The sequence below is a fragment of the Bactrocera tryoni genome, chromosome 1 (genome assembly GCF_016617805.1).
Source record: "Bactrocera tryoni isolate S06 chromosome 1, CSIRO_BtryS06_freeze2, whole genome shotgun sequence".
Classification (NCBI taxonomy): Eukaryota; Metazoa; Arthropoda; class Insecta; order Diptera; family Tephritidae; genus Bactrocera; species Bactrocera tryoni.
This window is the reverse complement of record NC_052499.1, coordinates 42,264,139-42,284,567: the sequence shown is the minus strand read 5'-3', so window position 1 is coordinate 42,284,567 and position 20,429 is coordinate 42,264,139. Positions and strand designations below refer to the sequence as shown.

Below are 20,429 nucleotides of genomic sequence, written 5' to 3'. Positions count from 1 at the left end.
CATGTGACAAAACACTGGAAACCCCTAAAGTTATATCGAATATAACCAGCCTATATGGTATATGGATTACTAACTAAAACCATTGAAATTCATGTATTATTTCACACTATATTGCAGTTTTCAGAAAACATAGTGGGTTATATACACAGTATACATATATAACGAAGCTACTTGAGTACAATTTTTATATCCTCATTGATCTTTTCATATGGTACATGATGTTCGTTGATATTATTTAATCCTATCAGCTTATTAGCTTTCATAATAAAAAACCTAACCAACACATTGACAGCCTTAAGTTCGAAAATCTTCGAAATGAGGTATTTTGGTGCTGGGGGAAGTTTTGTTTCCATCCTTTTTGCACAAGAGCACTCTATTATCAGGAAAGTATTTTCTGTGAATTTCAATATAAAATCTCAGAAATTTATATTTTTCTTTTAAAATTTGTATGGGAAGTTTGCGCAGTCTCTTTTCACAGTGCATCATAATAATGTCATGTACCGAGTTTGGTGGAAATTGGTGTATTAGTCTCTGATATGTAGGTTTCATCTAAAACTGGTCAGGGTCACGCCCATTGTTCAATTTTGAAAAAATATATAAAGCTCCTTCGTTTCGCCTTGAAGGTAAAATTCAATGTCTGCGACATGTTTAGTTTCTGAGTTATTGTACTTTTATAGTTTCCAGCAAAACTTTATTTGGAGATTAGGAGGGGTTACCAGCCGTTTTCACCTATTTTCACATTGTCGCAGAAGGTGGCTAAAAGATTTGTTCTGTGCAAATTTGGTTCCTAAAAATTAAGTAGTTTGGGAGATACATACATTAAATCTGTTAGAGGCCGCATCAGAACCTCTTTTTTGAGATTTTCAAACCAGAAGGGACTATCCTTAACACAATTCGACATATTTAAGTAAGTTTACCAAACTTTTTATGGTGCTAAAGAAAACGTGTAAGAAGTTTCACCAAGATATCACACTCAAGTTGCTAGACATCCTGGTCATTTATAATGATTAAACAAATTTGGCGTTTAGTCCTGTCATCAAAGTGGCTTCGCCTGCCACTCGCTTCGTCTGATCGTATGTGTCCGGGTATTTCAAGAATTTTGCAATTGCATTCCTGTGGTTAGATACTCTAGAATCTTTTTTTGGTATTTAGGCTCCTTTTTCATGCATTCCCCTTATCAATCGTCAAAGTTAATCGTCATCCTCATCATTTATAAATATATAGTATATTAGTTTTCCGATAACTTCCGACAACAACTCATCAAACTTAAGCATACGATTGCCGAAAAACGTCCGCAATCTGCGACCACACACGAAGCAATTATTTTTCAACTATGACTATGTCTGTCTCATGTTGCAAATATATTAAAAACTATTTGAAAACAGCGGCTGGGAAGTTATGGCTTACCAGTATTATAGCAGAATCGTTGTTCATTTCTACTACCTTTTGTTTCGCTCGATGCAGAACGCCCTCTCTGGAAAACGGTTCACAAAACAGGATTTCAAAACTTAGATTGATTCATTATTTGCCGCCAAGCCGGCGCCACAAGGTGCCAGGAAGATGAAAAATGTTATAGCTTCAGATGAGCAACACTCTCGATAGTACCGATATCGGCGATTCCGACAAATGTTAACAAAATCACTTCCATTCGATTCGTTCGTATAGAACGGTCTGATAAATAACTCAGATGGCACTTGAAATTACCTGACGAGTCTGATCTCGACTTTTTGATTTTTTGCAAATATTAAACTCTGCTCTTAATCCAGTTAACATCGATCTTTGGAAGCTTAGATCAATCATCATTTGCAAGGGAAGAGGCATAGTTATTATGTGTGTTCCAAGGTGAGTCATGTTTTCTTTGTTTTTTACTACTAAAATCTTCAATATCTACAGAATAGTAAGATAAGTTAAATGCTAATAAAATTCATGTTCTTAAATGTTTATTAAATTTTTTGTATAATTTTTGCTTAGAAGAGAGCAGAGTAATACCAATTGGCTACCAATGCTAAATGGCCTTGCATGCATTTAAAACGGCATCGCCCAGTCACTGCGCTTTTATTGCACTCTGTCACCTTGAATTCATTTCACTAATAGGCCAACTGCACTACTAAGTAAAAAAAAAAACAAGAGAACTTTGTCGACCCACAACATTTCCCTGAGTGTGCGCAATGACCCCTCGTGCCTTAGCAATGTAATCACCGGTAATGCTAGTGTGCAAACACATTAATTGCAGCCGACAAAGGGGGTGAGGGGCCAACGCATAAAGCGGGCTTTGCACAGACTTACTCATGAAAACTTACATCTGTGCATGTTTCCAAGTATCTTTGTGCATATTACAACTGTGCAGATTTACAGCTCAAGGCACACAGCTGGAGGGGAACACCCACAGACATATGTAGATGCATTTATACACACAAAGAGACATGCATACATACATATACGCATTCAAGCACTCATTAAGCCAGTTGAAATCTGTAGCTCCGCATAAAACGCACACTGTTGCCTTTTCGTTTGACTTGGTTTAGCGTTGGCAACACCGAGTTGGTTTGCGGCTTGTTTGGCTTGGCGTGAATTAGTTCACTTCATACCTGCGTGTGAACGTATGTATATGTGTATGCATGTGTGCGCATTAGCTCATGTAAGTGCAGTCTCTGCATCTATGGCTGGTATTGTGCGTAAGCGTGCCGTTGCTGTGACGCATGAATAGCATTTGTTGCATGATTTCTCGTTTCGTTTTCACATTTCCTGAACTTGCACTTGGTGTTGGCGGGCAACGCAGCTGGCTACTTGGGCGGTAAAATCTGGGCGAGGTCATTGCCGTAATTTTTCTAACGCAATTTACTGCTGCATGCGTGTTCCTGTTGTTATTGTACAGCACATGTAGCTGGTTTGCCTTCTGAAAATTGCATATTGTTGGAATGTAACATACTGGTAACAACAACAACATATAAAATGTAAAGCATTTTAATTCAGCGATTTTATGATTTCTGTAAATAAACGTTGTTTAGTAAACAAATAAACAAGTAAGGCGAGCTTAATTTCGGTCCCAGTCATGTATAATATGCTTTAGAGTTTATAAATATTAAAGAGTGGGGAAATATGCGGACGAGTACCTAAAACTTCGTTATAAAATGTTTTGCATACGATTCGTTACTAGATAAAACATAAAACCCATTTCGCTCGTAATCGCATAATTAGATGTTGATATCGTACTAACTAAAAAGTCTGAAAAACTTTTTTCACAAAATTGCGGTTACCCGAAGAAAGAATAAATTTGTGTATCCTGAACAGGTTAGATTTAGTTTGACTCTGTAAATGATTAGCCTGACGTCTTTCTATCTGTCTATAACATATATATATATGCGAGCTAGTTCCTCAGTTTTTGAGATATCTATCTGAAATTTTGCACACGTTCTTTTCTCCCCGAGACGTTGCTCATACGAACTGGTGAAACTATTTTCTTTGCCAAGATATCTTCATAAAACTTGGCTTGGGTTACTGAGTGAAGCATTGCTGCAATCTTTAAAGAAATTGTTGTGATTGGATCACTATAGTATATAGCCGCCATAAAATTTGAACGATCAGAATCAAACTTTTGTATACGAAACTGTTTTAATTGATGAAATATCTTCATGAAATTTGACATGGATTATTGTCTAAGGTAACGTTAGGGGTTATAGAATAAGACAACGTGTCCAAAGAACATGTTCAAATCGAGTCACTTAGCATATAGCTGTCATACAAACTAACCGATCCCAATCAATTTCTGGTACAAAAAGCTATTTTATTTGTCCAAATATCTTCACGTAACTAGGCATAGAAAATTCTCTAAGACACTATAGCATATATATGTTCATTCAACTAGACCGACAAAATCACTTTAAAGATTTCCATAAAAGGCATTTTGTCATTTTAAGAACCTTCTGCTTCGAGATTTGACTGGAATGTTGTTTACATCCAAGAACAGAGCTAGAAAGAACTAGCAAATCCCCTCCCGTTGGATACAAAATAATAGCTGGTTAGGTTTTCTGATTCAGTTATAAATATTGTTGCTATAAGATATGCATCCGTGAAGGGTATTATAGCTTCGATACGTTCGAAATTATCGTATTGTCTTGTTTTACTATTTTTTCACATACTAAATAAATTTTCTATGAAAGTTTTTTTTTTTTCAATTTAATTATAAATGTAATTATTTAGAACAATTAAATCCGATATTAAAAAGGACGTACACGACATTTCAAATAAGTCGATCAGCTGAAATTATACCAACTATTTCGAAATAAACGCATTTAAAATTTCGGACAAATTTCGGGCAAATTTCGGACAAATTTTAACTCAATTTCACCCGACCCATTTTTATCAAAAACACAGGCCTACGAGTGTTACAAAGCCTTCAAAGACGGTCTCGACGTGCATCGTTCTGGACGAACTTCGTCCTCTCAACTGTTGCAAATATTAACGCAGTGAAGGATATGGAGCTTGAAAATCAGCAGGCAACTATTAGAGAGATGACAAGAGAGCTCGGCATCTCCCGCAAGTCCGTTCTAATGATTTTAGTGGATATTTTGTTCAAACTCTTTATGAAATAGTTTTCCTAGCTCCAGTCACTCCCAACAAACTGACGCCGAATTTGCTCCATTATTTATTGCACTGTGAGTTATTGCAAGACGGATAACACTTTTGTGTAGCAAACATACCATCTCCATTCCTCTTAAGACCTTTTAAAACTCAAATATGCTCTCACTGTCACTACCGACGATATTCAACAGTTTTCTGTTTTAATTCATAACAACATGAACAGGGTATAGTAGGCTGAAAATTCTAAAAGAGTTTCGGAGATAAGTCCACGTTCATTTCATCTCACAATACGAGGTGTGTTCAAAAAGTATCGCGAGTGTTTGCAGACAGTTTCCTTCGATTGCAGGGGCGTGGTGCATCATGAGTTCTTGCCACAGAGAAGAACGGTCAATAAGGAATATTACCTGCAAGTTATGCGCAATTTGCGCGAAGCAATCCGCCAGAAACGCCCGGATTTGTGGAAGAACAAAAATTGGCTTTTGCACCACGACTTTTTGGCCAAAAACAACACACTAATGATGCCGCAGCCACCGTATTCCGCAGATCTGGCCCCCTGTGACTTTTTCTTGTTCCCTAAACTGAAGAGGCCCATGAAAAGACGACGTTACGCTTCTCTTGACGAGATAAAGACGCCATCGAAGGAAGAGCTGAAGAAGATAAAAAAAATGATTTTTTGAAGTGCTTCAAAGATTGGAAAAACCGTTGGCACAAGTGTATAATATCTCATGGGGATTACTTTGAATGGGACAAAATCGATATTCATGAATAAATAAATAATTTTTGAAAAAAGACAAAATTCGTGATACTTTTTGAACACACCTCGTATGTATTTATTGAAAGTTCCGCTTAAGTTTTTTTTTTTTCATTCTTAATGTTTGAAAAGACCATCGTTGATAACTATTGTCGAAAGGATCAACGTTTTCGTAAAACAGCGTCGCATTAAGGTCTGTGAAACAATGTTTTCTCGACCCCCAGGATATCATGAATATTATCATATTATTACTGCCGATGAGTCTTGGATCTATGCTTTCGACCCGGAAACAGACAATCAATCTGCCGAATATCGTGGCAACACACGTCAAAGCAAGGCAAAAATTAAAGTTATGTGACAGTTTTCTTCGATTATCGAGGTGTGGTACACTCCGAATTCCTTCCGACCGGCCAAATAGTCAACAAGGAACACTATTTGCATTGATTTTTCGCGAGTTTTTCGATAAATCTTCAACCAATATCGTACCGCAGCCTCCGTTTTTGCCTGATTTAGCACCGAGTGGTTTCTGAGGGATATTCCAGAAATTGACTTTAACAACTGTTTCGGCGAGTGGAAAAAAAATGGTACAAGTGAGATCAAGGGGATTACTTTAGATTTTGAAAAAAAAATTCAAAATTTTAAAATTATAAACAAAGTGTCACCATTTTTTGCTCATAGTAGTAGTGTGCCAAACAGTGAAGATCGCAGAGATCGCCGGCAGCCTAATCAACTGAGTAATTAACTAAGTTATGAGTCAACACAGTAGTCTATTTTAGGTAGCTTAAATTACTACAAGCATTTCTTTACGCATATATAACTACAATATATTTCTCAGGTCAAGAATTGATTAAAGTCTTATTGTGTTGAGAAAATGCTTCAAACAATATATTGTGGCATTGGTAAAATAATAAATGGTAAATCAATGGAATGCTCCACCTTCACATACCGCAACGGGATGTCTGTAAAAACGACCTTCCAATAATACAGAAATAAATTATTAACTAAAGTAAGCACATTTCGTACTAAATACCATAATTTCAATTCATTAGTATGCGGTACTTTATGGTATTGGTACACAAATATCAAATTGGTTTATTGAAAAAATTGCATTACGCTATCGTTCCGCTCGAAGCTTTCAAGTTGCAATACCAAAACTCAGTGAACCATATTACAACAATTTTGTTTTGGATAGCTTATAATTACGTCAGTACACAGGGGCGCTATACATACATACTATATGTAGCTATGTGCGAGTATCTGCGTTGTTTAGTTACTTTGCTGTCTCAAAAATTTTTAAGCTAAATAATTTAAGACGCGAAAAGGAAATATGTATGGTATATACTGGAGTATGCACTACAGGCAAACACACTAGCTCAAAATATGTAGTTTCGGCTCTGGTGAGAAATTCAGTATCTCGTAGTTTTTTGTAGACGGCTACTGTCAATTATAGCCGAATCTAGTAGTTTTATTTATCTATCTATCTATAAAGCAATATTGTTTGATATTTTAATTTTGGTTTTTGAAAGGAAGCCCATATACGTTGACTATTCTTCTTCGATTCCGATCGCCGAAAATTCGTTTAACGAGTTTCAACGTTATCCCATGGCGGGTTTCTAATAGCCATGCACAGGTGTCCCACATAGGATAAAGTGGCAACGGTCCACGATCTTGTAATGGCAGAACGCCGAATGAATAGACACAGATTAGATTCAAAGCAATTCGAAAAGGAAGAAGTAGCGTCGTTTAGTGACGGCCGTCGAAACATGGAACCGGAAACCAAAAAAAAAAAAAAAATTGGAAAGAATGTACTTTTCTCTAAAATTTTGTCCGAATTCACGTCATCTTTTGCTAGGATACAGGAGACGTAATCTACTATCTGAAGAATGGCAAAATGCTTAAAAGGCTGTTATAAGCTGAATTATCGGGACGATCCATGTTTGGTTCGGATAGAAAATTAAGTGCAATAGAACGCAATTTAAGTTAAGAGGTTAGCGAAAGGACGGAGGCTAATATTGTGCAACTCCAAAAAATGTATATACCAAGCGGGTTAAGTAATTTGGACCTTCGTTCGATGGTATCAAGAGTATCGATCTAAAAGGGGATTTTCAGGGGATTTTCTCCATTTTTCACATCTTCTTTTAACTCGATACTCTTAATCCGATCGAACAGCAATTTTTCCCAATTTTCATTTCTTCTTTCAGAACTAAGTTAATACTGATCATACCAACTACATACGAATATTTTTTAAATTCTTGTTTAAGTTTTGGTTCGAGTTTTTGTTATGAATCTGAGTATTTCCTACATAATTTTTTTTAGTGAGTTATTCCGATAATTTAAAACTGAATTCAATTTAGGAAAATAGCCTAAAATTTTACTTGAACTCTCCAGTTTAGAATGCATTTTAAAATCCTCCAGAAGGCTTTAAATATCCTCCCTCTAGTGAAGAGTGAGACTGAGTTGAGGTAAGCAGAGACTCAGAGATAAGAATGTATATGGATGGATCCATGCCAGATAAACGAGTTGGAGGTGGTGTCTCTTCAGAAAAATTAGCTACCAGAAACAACTTTGGTCCATCAGACCATTACAATGCCTTCCAAGCGTACATAAGTATGTCTCAACAATTAAATGAAGGCTTTTTGTTCCGACAAAAAGTGTGCTCACAATACGTGCAGATAGCCAAGTGACATTGAAATCACTTAAGCCTCTTAAAGTTTCATCGAAAATAGTGAAAAAATGCTTTGAACTTTTAATGGATCTACCAACCAATTTCACGATAAAGCTGCAATGTGATATCCTTGGTAGGAATTTATATGCCTATGGCTACTTGTAGATATTTAATCGACAAACATGTTATGGATATAGCTGAGTCTCGGCTGAGTCAATCCCTTATTTACTCAATAAGCATTCAAACGTGGCACGAACGGAATACGGGGCGCACATGTCGACTACCTTATTATAAATCAAAAGTAAGAACAAAAGAATTCTGGAAAGAGTGCTAACATACAGGATGTCTAACAACAGCAGACTGGGAACAACATATGGTATAATGACTATTATATAATTGAAGCGAGAATCCGGAAGGCCTGCAAAATACGCTTCAACATTTCATTTGATGAAAAACGCTTGCCACGCATACATTTTTAGAGTTCTGGAAATAAATGGATGTCGCTGGGGACCAAATCTCGTGAATACGGTGAATGCTCTAACAATTCGAACTTTAATTCATAAATTTTAGCCAATGACAAAATGCTCTTATGACACGGAGCATTGTCCTGATGAAAAAGGATTTTTTTCTTGTACAAACCAGGTCTTTTTTTCCTTCAACTGGTCCAATAGATTGCAATAATATTCAGAATTAATTGTTTTACCAGTTTGCAAGTAATCCACAAACAAAATTCCTCTCGCATCCCAAAAAACTTATGCCATAACCTTCTTGTCCGATTTCCGGACGCAAACTCGTTTCGAAGCAGGTCAACACCACTCTTAAGCCTCTTGGTTTGATTCAGAATCGTGGTGATAGATCTAAGTCTCTTCCATAGTGATGAATCGACGCACAAAATCCTCTTTATTCTTTTTAAAACGCTCCAAATGTTGCTGAGAAAGTCGCATTCGAATATGTTGTTGTTCCATTGTTAGCTTTCACACACAACTATCGGTCGAGGGTTTCTTGTCGACATTTCCGAGGTTGCCCATATAAAACTTTTTGGAATGATAAACTTCATGATTGCTTCAGAGAGGACATAATGAAGCGAGGTGATTTTTGTTTTGGTGGTGTCATAATGGACCTTCGTAAGATACTCACTGCCTAAGGCATAGCTACGTACAATAAAATATTTTTAGCTGTCTCACAGACATTGATATCAAGTACTCGTACCAATACTGACTCCTAACGAGCTAATTCTGCTTCAGTTCTTAACTTCTCGATTCACTGCTGGGTACTTACAGATATGTGCACATATATTCAAACATAGTTTCTTAATTTTTTAATACGTTATGCATTTCGATTATAGTTAACTATGGCAAATTGTATTAAAAGACACTCGAATGGCCCGATAAATAACAACAAGCCGTTGAACTGGATCGGTGGCTGGTATACAGACGGCCGAACTTACAGGTTTACGGACAGCGGCTAGGTGCCCGTACATACATACTATATAGGTGACAATGCAAATATTGCTCCGGTTGGCAGTTTGATTCTTTCTTTTTCTGACCAAATTGCTCACTTATGTAACGCGGGAGAGCGCCGCGAAAAGCACCTTTCAAAACACAATCAGCAAATCACCTTGTCGTACGTGCTGCGCCAAATACCTTGCAAATGCAACAGAGAAAATAGCCAGAATATTGAATGCATATTCATGCCTATATACATACATATGTATGTATGGGCATAGGTCTTATTTATTTGGGTGTTGGCTGGCAGTTGTTCAGTTGTTTTGGTTGTTGGTCCTCTGGTGGTTGGTCGGTTACTTATTTATTCATTTGGTCAATCGATTTGGCTAACTCATGCTTCCCCCTCTCTTGCGTAGCACTGCGCTCATTGGACAATTTTTCACAAAAAAATCGCTCAATTTTCTAGCAAATAGCATTACCCAAGTCAAATTGAGTGTAAACACCATGTGCGCTAACAATACAGTGTTGATTTGCAAATATATGCATGTGTGTGTTTTGGATTTAACTATCTAATCCACAAATCGACAGTCGACTTTGTGTGCAACCCTTTTTCGCATATTTTATTTTTATACCGCACACCCACAATTTACTGATTTTGGATTGCACAATTGAAAGTGGATTTTTATGCTCTTGCAACATGTTGTACAAGAGCATATTGGTATTTTATATAACGTTTAGTTTTTGTTTTTGGTAATATTATTAGTTTTTGAACTCTTCCTATGCGTTACACAATTGTTTCTATAAATATCAACCGCAAATCGGCAACCTTGATGAATTAGTTTAAATGCTTATAGTCGCCAGTATAGTAGTGTTCACCTAACGGCTATCCGCAGAGTCAACACGAAATGTCACTGCATAAGACTATGCAAGGAGGCAATAATTTGACTATCAGTGAAAACTTTGATGAACATCATCTGGGTACTGGATATCTGAAAAGACGAACGAGTTGATTCGCTTGGGGCAGATGGGATAGCAGTTCCCTTACGCGACCCTAAGTCACTTAGCTTCTTCAAGAATGGCTTGAAGCAAAGGACTCTAGAGGATTACCTTAGGTATTTGAACACTGGCAACACAAGGCATGCCACAAAGTACAAAAGGGTAGTAGACACAGCGTCATCACATGGAATCTACCTCTAAGGTTCTTCGGAACTTTGGAACTCTTCGGAAATAAAATAGAATCCGCAGGAAGCAACATACGATAGGATGGAATATTGTCACCTTGTCTACCAGGTTTCATTATACTTAGTAGGGATATCTGCCACGGCTCCTAAATATAAAAAAAAAATACTAAATTAAGGTGGAAAAGAATCAGATATTTTGTCAAATCCACTATATTGCTGAACTCAATTGGTTACAACTTGGAATCCCAATGAGCCCAGTCACAGCTTAACTGTGCCGAGCGCTCCTCCACCTCCCTTTTCAACCAACATCAAAAGCTTATCGAGATATGTAGATATAGAGCTAGGTAAGTTATATAGAAATTACGAGAATAATTGGTTCCGATATATTTGTTGTTTGGAATCGAACTATTGACATTGAGGGACGAATTAAAGAAGCTCAACTATGCGTTTGAGATAATGGAAATGACGAGCCGTTTGCAGAAATCTCATTCACTCCTTCTTCTTGCTGAGCATTCTACCACAAGATTTCAGTACTTCCAGTTTTCCGTCGACCAAATTCTCATTTTGTGCTTGTGATAAACTTTTTCTCTTTTCCTATATTCTTTTCAAAGGTGTGTATCCGCAACTTATAATGAGTCTGCATCAGCTTCTTTGTAGAATATGGTCTAACGAAAGCAAGCCCGATTGGCTTTGCCCAATCCACAAAAATAGAGACCCCACAATCTGCGCCAACTACCGTGGGATAAGCCTCCTCAAAATCGCATATAGCGTTCTGTCGAGCGCATTGTGTGAAAGATTAGAGCCCACCATCAACAAACTGGTTGGATCTTATCAGTGTGGCTTTAGGCCTGGAAAATCAAAAACTGACCAGATCTTCGAGCTGCAGATCTCAATAAAGAAGGTACAATCTTCTACAAGAATGTACAACTGGTGAGTCACGCCGATGACATTGATATCATTGGCATCGTTAGTTCTGCTTTCTACAAGTTGGACAAAGAAGCAAAGCAAATGGGCCTCGTAGTGAACGAATAAAGACGAAATATCTCCTGTCAGCAAACAAACAGTGGTCGCATTTGCTACTTGTCTCCCAAGTCACTGTTGACAGTCATAACTTCGAAGTCGCAGATAATTTCGTCTATCTTGAAACCAGCAACAACGTCAGCCTCGAAATCCAACGCAGAATAACTCTTTCCAACCGGTGCTACTTCGAATTGAGTGGGCAATTGAGAAGAGCAGTCAAGTCCTCTCTCGACGAACAAAGACCAAGTTGTATTAGTCACTCATCAACCCTGACCTGCTATATAGTACAGAGGCATGGACAATCACATCACCTGATGGGTCGGCGTTACGAGAGAAAGGCTATACGGAAAATCTATGGTACGTACCGCGGTCGATGGAACGATGAGCTGTGTGAGATATACGACGACATTGACATAGTTCAGCGAATTAAGAGACAGAGACTAGCAGCAGGTAGGTCATGTCGTCCGAATGGAACTCTGAAAGTATTCGAAGCAGTACCCGCCGGGGAAATAGGGGAAGAGAAAGACCATATAGTAAAGGACCTTCAATTGGCGCCAAACAGAGAACAGGAAGAACAAATGGCGCGCTGGTGTAAATTCGGCTATAATCGCGAAAGCGATGTCTACGCCAATATAGAAGAAAATCCTTAGCAAATATTAACTCTATTTAACTATATAACCATCAGTGAACCAAAAAATTACAAAACAAATTTGTCAGAGAGGATCTGTGATCCTAAACACAATACAATATTTGTATTGGTCAATTTCGTATGCTTCGAGAGGTGAAAATCGAAATATTATAATAGTTCTGACAAAAAATTGTAGTGAAAATAATATAGCTAAATTTGATTTAAATACAATATTGATATTACAGATGCAGAAATGGACCTTCCAAAACAGTATATATTATTTCTCGAACTGAAAAGCACATGTGAATGAAATTATTTAACTAGAAACCCATTTAAGAAGAAAAAAATCACAAAAACCATTGATTTCGAAATTTGTATATTTATTTTCAAATTTCCAACTCTCCTCTCTATGGTTATGTTTTGCACTTAAATCAATTATTATAAAGTATAAAAAGATAGATAAATATATATATACATATATTTCGACTCGTTCGCCTTCACTAACTAATAGGCGTTATTAAAGTACTACAAACATATAATATTTACATGTAAAAATTCTTAGTAACTGATTGAGTTGTTCCACGAAATCAGTACAAGTCTTAATGATGACGATCTCAATGCTCACGCCACAATTCGTTCCACTTTACACGACACGGCATACGCAACAAAAACCACAAGCTTTACCATGACTTTTCAGCAAGGGCAAACCACCCACATTCTAGTACGCATGCTAACCTTCTACTTGCGTCTGCCCGTGTAATCAATGCTATACGAACCGCTCCAGATATCGAGATTCTTTAGCGCCGGATGGTGATGTTGCGGCAAACTGCCATATGGGTACTGCGACTGCGGTTGCGGCTGATATGAGCGCTGTTGATACTGTGGTTGATACTGATACTGTGGCTGATAACGTGGTTGTGGAGGCGGTGGTGGAGGTGGTGGTTGTCGGAATTGCGGTGGTTGATGCTGGAATCCTAATTGTTGATAGCGTGGTTGCGGTGGTGGTGGCGGATTGTAGTACTGTGGCGGAGGTGGAGGTGGATTGTACTGCGGTCTTTGGGGTTGATGTAAATTATCCAAACTAAATCTGCTTGGAGCCACCGCAGGACGGTTGAACTTTTGATCTTTATAGTAGACAGCGGGATCTTCACGGTACTGACCATCGTCGATTTCGTTCGGACCTAACGGATAGGGATTGTTGTTCGTAAGCGTGGGCGGTGGCACATTAATGTCGCTGCCTGTAATATTTTTGTAAAAATGTAGGGGAAGTTATAACAAATTTTACATTATTTAATAGACAGTAGTGAAATACGCACCAGCAGGTTCGAAACCACGCTTACTAGCGCCATACTCGATCTCACGCAACTTTCCCTGATCATCTAAGTAGCCATATTTGCCAAATACCTCGCCGCTCGGGTACTTCGTTTCGATTTTAAAACTCCTATCCGCTGCTTCGTAGCCATATGTATATGAACCATCGTCGTTGTGGCGATCGATCTGTTTCAATATCGGCACTGGTGTCGTGTAGTCTTGTTGTTGGTACGATTGTTGGATTTGTGTGCCCAAAATGAGACAACTGAATATGAGCTGCAAAAGAATGGTGAATAGTTAGTAAAATTCATAAATAATTGCGATGCAAAAATATTTCATTAACAAAGAGCAACAAACGGATTTGTTGGAGAATGTCAATGTTACTTTTGCTTACTTTCAATCAAACTAGTCACACACCTGCTGGGTAATGTGGCTGTCCTTGAAATGAAACCACTTTATTAGCTGAGACATAATAACAGTGGCGATTTTGCAAATCTCGACTGAGAGTATTTTTATTTGAAGAATGAGTAATGTATTACTGACGCGTTGAATTGGCGACATAACCTCGAACAAGTGACTGATATTTTAAGACATTGTAAATTATGGCAAATATGACTTATGATTACATTTTAAAGATAAGATCTATTTTTTTTGACATATCGAAAGCATTCTCGTAATAGACAACCATTCTCAACTTATTTGAATTGACCTATCTACGGGTTGTTCAGGCATATTCATAAAATTCTTAGTGATGCCATAAATTATGTTACAAAGTTTTCAATCCGAGGACAATATCGCTGGAAAAAGTTTCGTTTTTATTATAGTTTGTATGCAGGGTTTAGTCTTATATAATAATCAGTTCAATATTTGCTATTCGTTATTTATAATCGAACGCATCCGTAGAAATCCCCACAGAAAACATAAACTGATGCCTTTGGAAATAGATATATATGTATGTAGATCAGACAATTGACAAGCTTCGAGATGATTTCTACATGAAATCCTACCGTCGGTCAACTATTCAAATTTTAACAACACGGTTGAAATAAGTTGGGTTCAGCAGTTGTGGTTTAGTGGCTTCTTCAGTGGCATGCGGTCAACGGTCATGAAAGCACTACTTTTATGATAATTTCGAAGGTTCAAAGTGGTCACCATCAAGCTTCTCTCTTCGATCTGCCATTAAAATTCTGCCCCAGCAAACAAAGCAAAAAACAATGTTCCTGGTATCAAAGATGCAGATGGTTCACATTCTGGAAGCCTAGACTTTAATCCATTAAACTACAATTTTTCGAAAATCCTGAAGTTTACATTTTAACTTTAGCTGTTTTTGGAAAAATTTCTTATATTATTAGCCAAGAAACAGGTAGGAAGGTCAGAGTTGGAAAACAGAACATGTCGAATACGATTCTGTATTATATATATTAGAGAGTCTCAAAACTTAGGTTCGAGCAGCGACATCAATACCAATAGAAAGTGCGCGTACTGCTATAGAAGAATGGTTAAATCATTTGAGAACTTGGGTGAAACCATCAGGTTACCATTTCGAATAAATTTTTGTACATTGCTCATATAATACAGTGAAATCTCACACAAGCGGACACTAAATTATTTCAATGACATATATGCTAACGGTAATTAGCTTCATCTCTTAATTTAAAGTTGAAAAAGATAGCAAGCAAATATCATAGAATACTTTTTGAATCGCCTTTTTTGATAGATCACGCGTGAGTCGTATCAGGCGTCATGTTATTTTTGTTCAGTATTGCTTGACATTTCATCATAGAAAGACTTACGCCTGAGCAATGTTTACAAATGTTTCAACTTTACTATGAAGTATTACGTTATGCAAAGAATGTGTTTCGCACGCTTCGCTCACCTTATAGTCAACATAATTGGCCTACTAAGCGTAGTATTTGCAACCCCATCACCCATCTAGAGATCTAGCATTCATTATTGGATGAAATTCGACCGAATACAGGTCGACTACGTCCGGCACGCAGTGAAAAAAATTAGTAGACGGAGCTGAGGGTGTACACTGTCGATTTGGCGTCGTTGGCAGCAACTTGGACTGACTTATGGAACGACTTAGCGCATTTTACGTCCAGATCTTAAATTGAAAGCGTACAAAATAGAGTTCGTGCAAAGAACTAAAGCCGCTCGACATTCCCAAATGGCATCGCTTCACTCTATGGGCTCTTGAAAAGTTCCAAGCATATCCGATGCTTTCGAGCAAAAATTTGTTCAGCAATGAGGCTTATTTCTGTCTCAATGAATTTGTAAACAAGAAAAATTGCCAAACTGATCTCGGTGACATTCATTCATCAGCAAGAGGGCGCCACTTCTCACACATCGCATCAATGAATGGATTTATTGAGAAAACACTTCAGTAAGCAGATAATTTCACGTTTTGGGCAGGTCGATTGGCCACCAAACGGTGATATCACACCGTTAAACTTTTTCCTGCGGAGATATGTTAATAGCATTGACAGACGGCAGCGTTAAACCAGATTAATTGCATTTTTCGGGATTAATTCAGGAGTTACCACAGCTAACTCCGTTGCTGAATCCAAAAATAACTCTCAAAATTTTAGGGAGTTTGTGAGATTTTCGTTGGCAACATTGTTAAAATGGCCAATTTTCATCTACTGTGAATGAAATACAAGCAAACCTGACAGCTGTTTATCAAATTCTTAATATAATATCAATAAAACTTCTATATTATGATGCAGTTTTAAAAATAATGTGTTGATATGCTTTTGTAATAAAAAATGGCTTGGTAAAAATTGGTCGGCTAACAACCGTAATGTTTATCTTCTATCAATTTTCATTGAAAATATTATAAAAAGGACAATGAGCTGTTTATGAGAGTTTCGAACTCGCATAGCTGCCGTCTTTCACCTACAAATTTGGATCTGATTAAGTGCGCAGTTAATCCGGATTAACGCTGCCGTCTGTCAAGGCTATAAGTCTAAAATCTATGCAGACAATTCAATGCAGACTTCGAGTCAGTCCTTGGAGCAAAACGTCACGCATGTCATTCGCCAGTTACTAGTCAAAATGTCCGCACGAGTCATCGAAAATTGGACTCAACGATTGGACCATCTGAGACGTAGCCGCGACCAACATTTGAGAGAGATAGTCTTCAAAAAATAAATACCAAAGAATGTTCCTTCGAACGATAATAAATGTTTCTCATTAGATTTAATACATTGCGTTCAATTTTCATATCAATTTGGCATTCTTGGCAGAATTTTAGACTTACATTCTCACTCTTCTCAAATTTCTAATAAATGAAAATGTTTTGTGCTAATAATCTCTCGAAAGTAAGTGTGATTATACGTTTATCGGTGAGTTACATAGAAAAACTTACTCTTTTATATACACACTTTAAATAAAGTCCATCGATCATTTGTGAGTATGTCATATTTCATCACAATCAATTGCAAAAATCTTCTATTTGAACATTCAAACAGAGTAACGAAACTCAGACCACTATTCGACACAACAACTCTATTACAACAAAACGCCGTTACCGATTTAATTATATTACTACATTTTACTCATTAATGCAACACCGCAGAAGCCAGCAATGATTGCTAATTTTGTGCTAATTTGTAGAACACACTCACACAAGTGCACACATTAATGCATGCACTCACACATAAGCACATGCAGCCCCATTCATTATTGCCAACTTTGCACCAGTTAATTGTAACAAGCACCTAAGAATGTCGGTATGCAGTTGAAGGGGCTTAACTAGCATGCAACAGGCGTTTTCGTTTTCTCAAGGCCGTCTTCTGTTCAGAGCAGTTGCGCCAAACGCGCAGCGAACACGCATACCTTAAGCTAGCCATGCCCACACACACAAGCTATTTATATACATACATACGTATGTAAGTTATGGATCATAATTGTATTTGCAAATATATGTACATATAGTATACATACATATGTATACACCCAGACATAAATATACAACACTACATTTCTCGTACTTTTCTGAGTATTAAAAGTTCACTTGTCCGCCTACATAGTGCCCAATCTCTAACTAAAAGACATTATATGACTCAATGGAAATTTCTTGTTCAATTATTGAACTGGTTTCCAAAGCAGTTATTGTTATGCTCAGAGGAAACATACATACACATATTTTATAAAGTATATTTTTGTAATGCTGGAGCTCGCAGAAGTCTTGAAACGCAAGTATGGAATATTGTACACTCTAGATTCCATAAGACACATTCCACGCATATTTTCATAAATTCATTTGATGTGACATGTTATTATTTCCGCGTTGCCACCTGTGTTAATAAGAGACATAAGGAAATTACGCATGCGCTTTCGCTTATATTAATGTTATGGTATTATTATTTTATTTTTAAATATTTTCCGAAACTATAACTAGTCCGGTCGAAATAGATTTAGTCGTAAAAAACGCGCAAAGTACACTATCTCATAGTTGACGTGGAAACAATTTATATAAAACTATAGCAAATTGGTTTATATCAACCATTATTAGCCAATCTTTAGGAAAGCGTCACAACATTATATCCTTAATAGAATATATTATATTTGCCACGAAGTTTGTAACACCCAGGAAACGTCAAAGTTCCTATAAAGCATATTCGTAGATATAAATTATCAACTTGATGATCTAAGTTGATTTAGCCATATCCGTTTCTAAATACGCGAGCTACTGATGAAGTTTTTGAGATATCGATCTGAAATTTTGCACACATCCTCTTATTGCCAAGAAGCTGCTCATTTCTCAGAATTTTCGATATCAGACAACTATAGTATAGTCGCCATACAATTGACCAATCCAACTAAAGTTCTTTATAAAAAGCTCTTTTGTTCCTCAAGATATCTTCACGAAAGTTGGTTGTAGTTGAAGGCATCGCTACAATCTTCGAGCATATTTTTCAGATCAGATCACTATAGCTTACAGCTAGCATTTAAACTAATCGACTAAAATCAGAATAAAGATCTCCATTTTATGGTATAAAATGCACCTATGGAGTGTTTTGCTGAGAAAGTTTACTTGTTTTACCAGTTAGTTGTTTTACCAGTTAGTAGTAATAGTGGTAGTTTGAAAACAATGGTGACCGCAAAATAGGAATCTTTATGAATGAAGAGTGAGAACACCATAATTTTAATATTATAGAGGAAATAAAGAGGAAAAGATTTCATTTTAAATATAAAATCTATTCTCAAGCAAACCGAGATGTTTATGGGACATTTTATATACATTTTAAATGGTGAAAGTAAATGAATTTGTATCATAGAGTTTCTGAGCAGAACTTTATCTTCTTCTTGCTTAGATTTGTAAAAATGGCATATCCAGAATTCCTTTCTTGAGGGTATTTTTGATTTGCGAACCCTTGAAACCCAACTCGTTTAAGAAATATAGCCGAACGTTAATCGTATGTTCAATGAATGGTCCAAAACGAGATGGCCACTAATTCCAATTTCCACCAGAAAATTTAATTCAGCCAGAGCTCGCTTTTGGTTAAATTGGTACGTTCATAACTATTTTTTGCGTCTGGAGTGATGATAATCCGCAAGGCATTGTTGACTTACAACCTCAGAAAGTCACTGTTTGGTGTGCGCATGGGCTGTGGAAGTTATTGGTTTATATTTCTTTAAAAATGAAGCCGTGATATTATAATCAATGGGGAATGATATACACCCCCGATTAAGAATTTTCAGACCTGAATCGTTTCTTGAGGGTATTCCCAGAAAAAATTCCTTTCCAACATATTTTTAATATCGGTGCTACTTTGTAAATATTCTGAATTTGAATTGAAATTATTTTCCACGTTCTGATAAGTGTTCTCTATGATTTTATTTATTAACCCTTCGCCTTCTGCTTGACCCCCAAAACCCCCCATAGAGATACCACTGATCTGTAATAGTAGCCGGAAAATTGTCTCTGTTCTGCAAATTCCCGCTCTGCTACCAGACTCTCATACTTTCTAAACTATGATTACTTTATGGGTGGATTAGAGAGCAACTAATTTACATTTTATATTTTCAACGAGGCGCGTTTTCCAACATTCAATGTACGAAAACGATCTTCTGTGATACTTAATAATTTCTGAATCGATATGGCCCGTTAGAGTACTTGTTTTGATAACTTGAGAAGCTTTATCGGAATATTAGGTTATTTTCCTTTTCTTTTAATAACAATTAAAAATTTGAGTAAACTGGAGAAATACCACTTAAGATGCTGTCAAAGATCTATATTTGTAGAATTGCTCTGTAATTCCAAACATTCAATTTTCAGCCTGTATAGGATATTTATATTGCGCTCAAACATTTTTAATTTATTTTAAAGATTTTAAACAGAAAGTTTTTTTTTAATTTTTTAACGAAATTTTGTCGATTTCCCATTCACTTAAACTATTTTGTAATACTTTTTATTGCTTAACACTTCCATCACTTGCTTACCAACTTATTCATTTTGGCTCCGTTGATTTGTAATCCAATTAATCGGCCGTGTGGCTTAAACCAAAGGCACCATTAGTTGCTTGAAATTTGTTAAATATTTTCAGTCTCTCGGAGTACTTTCGTTTAGTACAGTTATATTTGCCAAACACTTTTTTTGCTCTAACTTATTTTTGGCTTCACGCAATATTTTGCAAATCTCTAAAAATATTTATTTATTTTTGTTTTTATTGTTTTTGTAATTGCTTAATGATGGTGCACTACAAATACACTAACTGATTTTCGTATTTAAATGAAAAATCGAATTTGCACTTGCACCAATCCCCAGCGTAACAGCGTCGTACTCAAAAGAAAATCAACGAGTCGAACGCTTTTATACCGCCAACGAACCGCAAGCGGC

The 20,429-nt window shown here is 36.8% G+C and overlaps 1 protein-coding gene across 1 annotated transcript; it reads right to left on the bottom strand.

Moving 5' to 3' along the window:
- Positions 1–12,733: 12,733 nt before the first annotated feature.
- Positions 12,734–20,208, bottom strand: LOC120782419 (extensin). The gene is made up of 3 exons (XM_040114670.1): positions 20,033–20,208; positions 13,588–13,858; positions 12,734–13,509 (listed from the first exon to the last, which is right to left on the bottom strand). Exons 1-3 carry the CDS (start codon positions 20,042–20,044, stop codon positions 13,010–13,012), a joined length of 783 nt encoding a protein of 260 aa, XP_039970604.1. The 5' UTR covers positions 20,045–20,208; the 3' UTR covers positions 12,734–13,009.
- Positions 20,209–20,429: the final 221 nt, after the last annotated feature.

Coding starts and splice junctions, on each gene's coding strand:
- LOC120782419 (XM_040114670.1), bottom strand. Junction 13,510..13,587: donor GCGTGGTTTCGAACCTGCTG/GTGCGTATTTCA, acceptor AAAATATTACAG/GCAGCGACATTAATGTGCCA.